Raw genomic sequence first — 8,642 nt, 5'->3', positions numbered from 1 at the left:
CCGACGCTGCGAACGCCGCGAACCCCTACCCAGAGTGTGCTGTCGCCGCCGTCGCCGTCGCCGCAGCCGCACGGCCAGTCGCTGTCGCCGCCGCTGAAATCGCATCCTTCACCGGTAATGGCGCCGCCACCGCCGCCGCCCCCACCGCCGCCGCCACCGCCGCTGTCGTCGCCGCCACCGCCGCCATCGCCGTCGAGACGACCGCCGCCAGCAACATCGCCTCCGCCGCCGCCATCGCCACCACCACCATCATCACCGCCGCCGTACGGCGGCGACGAAGAACAAAGAACTTCGTCCGAATACGTAAGGTTGGATTCCGTTTCGTCATCGGCGTCGTACACGTCCGAAGACTGTCCACTTTGCGATGTCAACGAGGTACGATTCGTGTGTGGCGCTGACGACATTACTTACCAGAGCGCCTGCATGGCCGAGTGCTTCGGAATCACGGTGGCTAACCAGCTGGGGCCCTGCAGGTGACGTCGTTTTTAGGTGGATTGAGAAGTCCACGAGGGGAGTTTTGTGAAAAGGCGGGGCGCGGGTTGCAGACGTTGGGGAAGGGGGAGGGGGGAGAGGTGCAGTTCGTACAAGTGTTGGTTGGTGTGTTGGTTGCAGTACAGAGGAGGAAGATGCGAGCGAGGGGAGACCAGTGGAACGGCGCCGCGTATGCAAGCGGGGTCGGGTGGTTGGGTGGTTAGGTGGTTGGGAGGAGGATCAGGAGGAGGAGGCGGAGGAAATGTGTGAGGCTGGAGCTTACGCACAGGGAAAGGCGGGGGCGATGCAAACACACACACACACATACATACACATATACACACACACACAATCACGCGCGAGCTGGGGTTTGGATAATCCACGACCCCGCGGGAAGATGACGTTCGCGACACATTCGAAAAAAAACTTTATCCTGGTGCGCCCGCGGTCGCCGCGCGGCTAATTACATGGCCGGACTTGGATTTGAACCGAAGATGTTGAGCCGGGAAGCTTGTGGCCGGCTATCTTTATCCATTGATACGGTATTGATTACATAATAGCATGAAGATTGACTAATCGCACTTGGGGTATGATGGGCTGATCCGCATTTCGGTGTTAGTTGTGCGCGCTGCTGGCGTGCGTGTGTGGCTGTGCGGCGTTTTCCGAGCTCCTTGGAGACAGGCTGTCAAGGAGGCGGCGCAAGGAGGTGATACGTATAAAGATTATATTTTTCCATTCCTACAGTCGCCAATAGCCCGCCAGTTGTCAGGTCATCCTACTTCGCCCACCATCCGCTTTTACAAACCGCCCGCCATTGCCGATATAGTATACTATAAAGCAACTTTATAAACTTAAACATGGTAGGTCCAGGGAGGGGGGGGGAGGAGTAAAATCGCCATGATCTGTGAGGGGGAGGGCAATACGGTAGCAGCAGTAAAAAGTCGCGAGCGGCCAGCACAGTCCAATGCTTTCAGGGTTTCCGCTGTGCTTTGTTTTGAGGCAAAATTTATCACCTTCCGTATATTTTCCCGTATAGATGTGTTTGAAATGAACGCCTCCTCGGTTAAATACGGAGGATTTGTTCGGAGGTCGTTAGTTAGTTTTCCGTTGGTTGCGGCATGCCGGCGTTTGCGGCAGGTGAACATAAGAAACTATTTTGCGTGTAATCTTTATCAATTGGACTTCCGAGCCCCATTTCCCTACAAAGCTCTTTCAACTGGATGGTCCAAAATCGCGCGGAGGCACGCCAAGGGTGTTGCCCGGCTGCAGAGCTGTGGGCGCCGCGTGGGGAAGGCCTTATGAGGTCCTTATGAGGGCCTTATGAGGGCCTTATGAGGGCCTTATGAGGAGGGCGCAGCGGGATGCCAGTCCTGAAGGTGATGACGTGTACTGGTGACCGCCTTGATGGGCCGAGCTAATCATCATTTTTGCCGTACCGTGGAGCGTGGGCGCCAGGGCGGGGGGGGAGGGCCGATGGCAGAGTGCATGTGGGGGAGGTGTGAGTGCGTGTGCGTGGGTTGGGTTGGGTTGGGTTGGGGGACGGGGGGTCAGAGACTTAAAAAGAGTGTTGTAATCCGTTCCTGGGTGCAATCGTGGAATTGCGATCTCCCCTCATCCTTACGTAATCCTCGTGGGAGCGGAGGAGGTAACAGGGGGATGTATGGGTCGCTCAGCTAATGATCGTACTCATGGTCATGGTGATCTTGGTGGTTACATACATCTGTACATATGTATGTATGTACGTGTGTGTTGTGGGGGTTAATTATCGGTGTTGCTGCTACTCTCTAAGCGGATAGTAATATAGTTGACTGTTGCTGGCATTATCAGGCCCGTGAGAACCATCAATTTCGTATTAGATCTATCCTTACACCGATTCTGCTGTGTACCATTTCTCCGACCATTAATGATGAGCTGGTGTATGGCTGGTTGTTCGTTGGCAGCAAGCCCGCGATCGATCGATGTGCTTTGTCGTGCACCTGATTCCTGCATGATTCATGTCGTAGCTAGGGGTAGGGGTGCGCGAGACGAATGTGAATATGTGATATGGAAGTTGAAATATCCACATTCCAGAAAGCCACCTGCAATTGATTTTTATGTAGCCTGAAAGCAGTTTAGCCGTGCTGTCGTCGCCGTGTTACGTCTTACAGGTTTGCTGCACCTTCCCCTCTATCTGCTGCCCCCCGCATCACCATCACCAGCCGCCCGTGGCAACTGACCTTTGGCTGTTGTTGTACGGGCAGTACGGGTAATCTCTTCGTATGGACGATAGTAGACATGTTGCCAATGGACTTGGCAGTTGGCCGTTATCTTGTGCTAACAATTACCTACCTACTACTTCGCAGGGAAGCCGCTCCTGCATGCACTTGCCTGTGTATGTGCTTCTGTATGTGCATCTGTAGGTATGCGCGCGTGCATGCGAAGATGTGAGATATGTATGTGTGTATGTATATGTGTGCATGTATATGTGTGTGTATGTGTGTGGGGGAAAATGTGTGTTACACGGTTCGGGGTGCGTGACCCCATACCTGTAAAACTATCCATACGAGCCGAGAGCCCAAGGGCAAGACCTGAACGCCTAAAAGAAAAGAAATACCGCACCATCCGCCCAGACCGCCCAAAGGGGATATCTGAGTTGCGGTGAGCCCACATACGTTCCAACATCTCGCCAGACGTGCTGGCTCCCATTTCATGGCCTCCAACATGCTCTGTTGATATTTGAATCCTTCTCTCGCGCGAATATTGTTATAAGCTGAGCATTCCAAGAACACGTGTTTTCATCCTCAACTTTGCGTAGATGTAAATGTATGTATGTATGTATGTATGTATGTATGTATGTATGTATGTATGTATGTATGTATGTATGTATGTATGTATGTATGTATGTATGTATGTATGACGTTGATTACACTGTGGGCTGAAAAGCCGGGGGCCCAGGGCCGAAGCACAGCGCGAGGGGCGGGTGCATGTATGATGTGTGAAACAGGGGGGTGTATCTTCGCCCGTGGCAGCTACCCTGCGAAACCCTGCCTTCCCCGGTATTTCGGGGCACCCTCATCCAGTCACCCTAGTCAACTTCTCAGTGGATCGCTCAGGTTCCGCACCCACCACCAGCATCCAACGGAATCTGCCGGGTCGACAGCGGCCCAACTCCATTCCTGGTCGGCTCGCAGGTTAACTTTATCCCAGGTCACCACCGTCCATCAACTAGGGGCGCAATGCCTTCCACCATCGGAAGGACTTTTGACCCTAATGGGTATCGATCCCGGGATCTCCCGGGGGCAATGGTCGCGCATTACCAGTAGTGCCAAACCCTAGTATAATGCATGTATGTATGTATGTATGTATGTATGTATGTATGTATGTATGTATGTATGTATGTATGTATGTATGTATGTATGTATGTATGTATGTATGTATGTATGTATGTATGTATGTATGTATGACTTAGATTACACTGTGGGCTGCGAGAGCCGGGGGCCGAAGCCGAAACACAGCGCAAGGGTCGGGAGCACACAGCACAAGTCGGTTAGTCTTGTGTGCTCCCGACCCCGACTCAGACTGCCAGCACTCTACGCAGCCACTCCGCAGCCCCCCCATCCGGGGGTGGCGCTGCATTGAATACACCACGAAGGGCTCTCAGGTCCCGCTAGAGCGAGTCCACAAGTCTCAGCTAGGGCAAAGTCAAAGGCTCTCTGAAACAACCCCCCAAAACACCACCAACGGAAACGGGATTCGAAGGGAAAACAAACAAACAAAAATTCGGTTGGGGCAGTCCCGGCAGGGGAGGGCTCCTGATATACCCAACAGGCCAACAAAAAAACACCTCCAAGAGAGAACGGCTAAGAGAGCTCGACACCACAAGACGTCTTGCAACCACCTTAAAACAACTGACCTCCACCACCTGTCCCTTCCTGGGCTGGTCCAGGGGAGAAGTAGCCTTATAAAGAAAAGGGATCCCGCACAAGCCTGATCACCACTGCAGGGGCCCGGGATAGTCCGGCGAAACCACAAAAGCGTTATCGTTGCCACGACACACAGCTCCTAGACCCTCCAGAAAACCGCAGGGGGAGGATTGTAGCCCACGCGGCGCCTCCCCCTTACCGCCACTAACCTGAACGGTTGGTCCTCCGGAAACCTATTCACCCTGTCTCGTACTGCACCGCTCTCACCCTCGTCCCTCACCAAGCAACCCAGTCCCACAGAGAAGACGTGTCTAAATAGAATGGCCCTTCTCGGGCCACATCTCCCCCTCATCCGAGCCCCGCTACCACCACCAGACTCACCTCCCAAACACCAGAAAACCTACGTCCTTTTGGCGCTCTCACCGCCATCTCCCCCCTCCCCTGTCCGAGCGACCCCACCTCCCCCCGGCTCTCCAGCACCCTACAAACTCGGAGCGGCACTAGGGAAGAAAAAGGGTTCTTCCCTGCACGACGTGACCGCCTCCATTCCCCGTCCTTCTCCTCTCCCTCTCCCGTCTCGGGGTTCCCTCTCATCTATTCCCTTGTCCTCCAACCCCCATCCCCTTCGAACTCCTATACCCCCCCGAGCCCTGCCCTACAAACTAAGCTCAAAGCTCTCTTAGGCAATAATCTCCACCGCTTCGGCGCACCGCAGTGCGCCTTCTGAAACCGACAGGATCGGGTGGTCGGGTCCCACCCTGTCCCAGCCTCTCCGCGGGGTGCCCAGCACCGTGAAGGAGCGCAGACGCGCCCAGAAGTCCACCACTGCCCGGGCGCGGGCCCGCTCCAAGGGGGTTGCTGCGGGTGCTGCTGCCGCCGCGCCTGCCGTTGCTGCTACCGCCCCTGTCGCCGTGTTCCGCTCCTGCGTTTGGTCCTCATCCCCCGGCGCATTCAGTGCAGGCCCCGTCTGCGGTCCCGCCCCGTCGGCCTGGATGAAAAAGTCCGTTATCCGCCTCTGCCTGGGGCCGGGTACCTGCACCTGCTGCGCGTGCTCCCGGTTCTGTGGTCCTTGGCTCCCAGCTCGTTCCTGCCTCCTGCCCGCTGCCCTCAGGCAGCATCTGCCAACCTCCATGGCAGACAGGGCCGACAGGGCGATTATATCCCATACGGCCTGTTCGCATCCGGTTGGGGCCAGTAATAGCCAGAGTTGCTTTCGGGTGACTCCCCCTACCGCCGCTTCCTGAGAAGACTGTAGATGCCGGTCGATTTGTGCCCGCACCGCCTGCGCCACCGGGCATTCCCAAAAGTGATGCATGCGTGGCGAGCATGGCTGGCCAGCTGCTCCACCGAATCCGCCACATCCACAGCATTCTGGAGTCATGCGGGCTAGGTGCGTGTTGCCCGGTAGGGGGACGCCATCCACTGCAAGCCGCCATAACGTCTCCTTATTCTCATTCTCCCATCGTACCCCGGACCATACGCGGGCCTGCGTCGCCCTGAATAGGCTGATTTCCGAGGGGGGCGGCGGCGACGGGCCCTGAGGATCCGTCGCCTCCCGCACAAATTCAGCTACCAGGCGTCTTCTCCTCTCCTCCATAGGCCCACATTGCAGCTGTGTCGCCAGGCGAACCGTGAGGCGTGCCAGCGGGATGGCTTCCGCCATCCCAGGTATACGCCACCCAATTCGCCCAGCAATCATACCCATCGTTTGCATGCTGGTCAGCAGTGGTGCTGGTGACGGTATGACAGCCTCCTCCCCTCCCGTTGCCGCTGCCATCGGTTCCGTTAGCCCCCGCTGCTGCTGCTGCTGCTGCTGTCGCCGGGTCTCAACCGTTCTAGCAGCTTCGAGCCAGGCCGGGTTTATGCTGCTATGCAGCGCCGCGAGGGCTGCCCGGGTCACGGGTTTATCCCGCGTGGAGATCGGGGTAAGCGGGTCGAGGTGAGTCTGGGCCCACTCCAGCCACGCCGTCCTAGGGAGGGTTGCCAGATCGCTGCTCTCTGCCAGGGCCCAAACCCGCACCAGGTCCCCTACCGTCTGTAGTTTCTTGCAGGTGGCAAGCCCTGGGTATTGGTACTCCAGGCCGGGGCGGCGGCCCCGGTCCGTCGGGACGGTCCCTCCAGCATCGGGGAATAGCGGATTTCCCCATAATGCAGTCGCCCAGCACCAGTCACCGGGTGTCAGCGGGTTGGTCCCGATGTCCTCTGGTGGCGGCAAGTGCCCCAGGGCTCCCACAATCCGGCTGATATCCTTCGGCAGGTCACGAGTCCCAAGCCAGGGCCCAGTTGGGTTCGCGGTTGTCAGGGCCCACGGCTGGAAAGCGGGGTTCGTGAGCAGAAGGTAGGCTGAAAGCGTGCGGACCCAGGGGTGGATACCTCCGCCCACCTGCATATCTGTGTCTGTTGCGCCTGTATCTGATCTCGTGTTGCCTGTTCGCAGCCCTAGGGTTGCGATGACAAAACGAGCTGCCCACACCGCATGCCGGGCTTGGATGTGTTGCCGGAGGGGCAGCAGACCAAAGCCTCCTGTGGATGGGTGACCGATCAGGAGTTCCTTGGGCACGCCAGTCAAGTGTCGGCCTGGATCATCCGGGCCTTGTTGGCGGTCGACCAGGCGAGCCGTGAGTCGCTCTATCTCGTCCAGCACTCGGTCTGGGGCCAGTCCGCCATGCTCCATGTGCCAGGTGACCGTCTGCAAGCCATATGCCGACGCCGCCGTTGCCCTTCCAAATGCTGACAGCGGGAAGCGGGACAGACGCTGCATCCGCCGTTTGGCCTCTCCTAGCCTCTTCGTCCAGTCCGGCTGTGGTGGGGTCACCTGGTTGTCTATCGGCAGGTTCAGGGCAGTAGCAGTGGTTACCACCTTAAGTCCTCCGATTGTCTCCTGCTGGGGGGCTGTTAGCTGGAGTCCTGCTGCTGGCGCCGGCTGCTGTTGTTGCTGTCGCTGCTGGCCAATCCATAGCAGTTCCACTTTCTCCAGATTGAGTCGCTGGCCAGATGCCTGGGCAAATGTTTCCATGGCCTGTAGGAAGGAGGGAACTGATTCCGCGCCATCCAACGCCACTTCCGTGTCATCTGCATATTGGCAGGCGGTGACGGGATTTGGGTCGGACGGTTGCAGCTTAATTCCCACCTCCTGGCTCCGGAGCCAGCATTGGAGAGCTTGGGCGACGAAGAGGTACAGCAGAGGCGCCAGGGGGCAGCCCTGTCGGACACCAGCCTCCATGTCTACCAGCCTGGACTTGTACCCGTTGACCATCGCCCGGGCTCGGGTTTCGCTCAGTAGCAGACGTACCCACGCACACAGCTGTGGCCCTGCCCCCATCGCCTCCATGGCCGCTAGGAGAAAGCCGCGATCCACTGTATCGTATGCTTTGGCAAAGTCCAGGAATGCCAAAAGCCCTTGGCGGTTCTGCTTGCGGAGGAGGTGTGACAGGTGGCGCAGGAAGAGTACGCTGGCCCCAATCAGGCGCTTGGGGAGGAAGGCGGATTGCTCGGGGGTGATGACCCGTCCCAGGGCGGGGCCCAGGCGGTTCACCAGTACCTTAGCAAGGAGCCGGTAGTCCGAGCATAGCAGTGTGATGGGGCGGTAGTTGCCTGGGAGCTTAGGGTCGCCTTTTTTATAGAGCACTGTGATGATCCCTTCAAGGAAGCCTGCGGGCACCTGCCCGGTCATGCCAATGGCAGTGAACAGGCCTGCCATGGTATTACCTATGGCTGACCAGTATTTCCTGTAGATGTCGGCCGGGATCCCATCCCACCCTGGGGCCTTGCCAGGTGCGCTCTTCTTGAGTGCCTTCCGCAGTTCGGTGGCTGTGATCTTTTTGGCTCCAAGCTGTTCATCTGTCTCTGCCGGGAGCTTAATGTTGGCTGCGGTGAGGGAGTTCAGTACGGCTTGGCGGGCCTGGGGGCAGATGAAGTCCGGGGCCTTGCTCACATCCTTCCAGAAGTCGGCTACCACCTGGGGCAGCTGAGCGGGGTTGGTAACAAGTCGGCCGGACGAGGCTTGCAGGGCGACAGGGGCTGGTTGTTGGTCTACAGCCTGGGCCTGGAGGAAGGCTGTAAGGGATGGGCTTGGCCTCTCCCCTGCCCGCAGCCAGTGGGTGCGGGCCTCCATGGCATCCTTCCGGCAGTCTTCCCGATGTGCTCGTGCAAGCGTTGCCTGGGCTTCGACCAGTTGTTGAAGTGGCTGTTGTGCTGTGGGGGCTGCATCCACCGCTTGCCTTGCCAGCTGGACCTGCGGTAACACCTCCCGAGCCCGGGCCCCTGGTC

At 58.0% G+C, this 8,642-nt stretch overlaps 1 protein-coding gene across 1 annotated transcript in view; it reads left to right on the top strand.

The window, feature by feature from the left end:
• Positions 1-3,010, top strand: part of VOLCADRAFT_105857 (uncharacterized protein) — a gene marked incomplete at its 5' end in the record, with an annotated part of 15,467 nt that extends 12,457 nt beyond the window's left edge. Inside the window, one exon of the mRNA XM_002953289.1 lies at positions 2,670-3,010. Within this exon, the coding sequence (XP_002953335.1) occupies positions 2,670-2,720 (51 nt within the window). The 3' untranslated portion in view covers positions 2,721-3,010. The remainder of the gene's footprint in view (positions 1-2,669) is intronic.
• Between the last annotated feature and the right edge of the window lie 5,632 nt (positions 3,011-8,642).

This window comes from Volvox carteri, assembly GCF_000143455.1.
Source record: "Volvox carteri f. nagariensis unplaced genomic scaffold VOLCAscaffold_35, whole genome shotgun sequence".
NCBI lineage: Eukaryota > Viridiplantae > Chlorophyta > Chlorophyceae > Chlamydomonadales > Volvocaceae > Volvox > Volvox carteri.
This window is presented reverse-complemented; position numbering and strand designations above follow the sequence as displayed.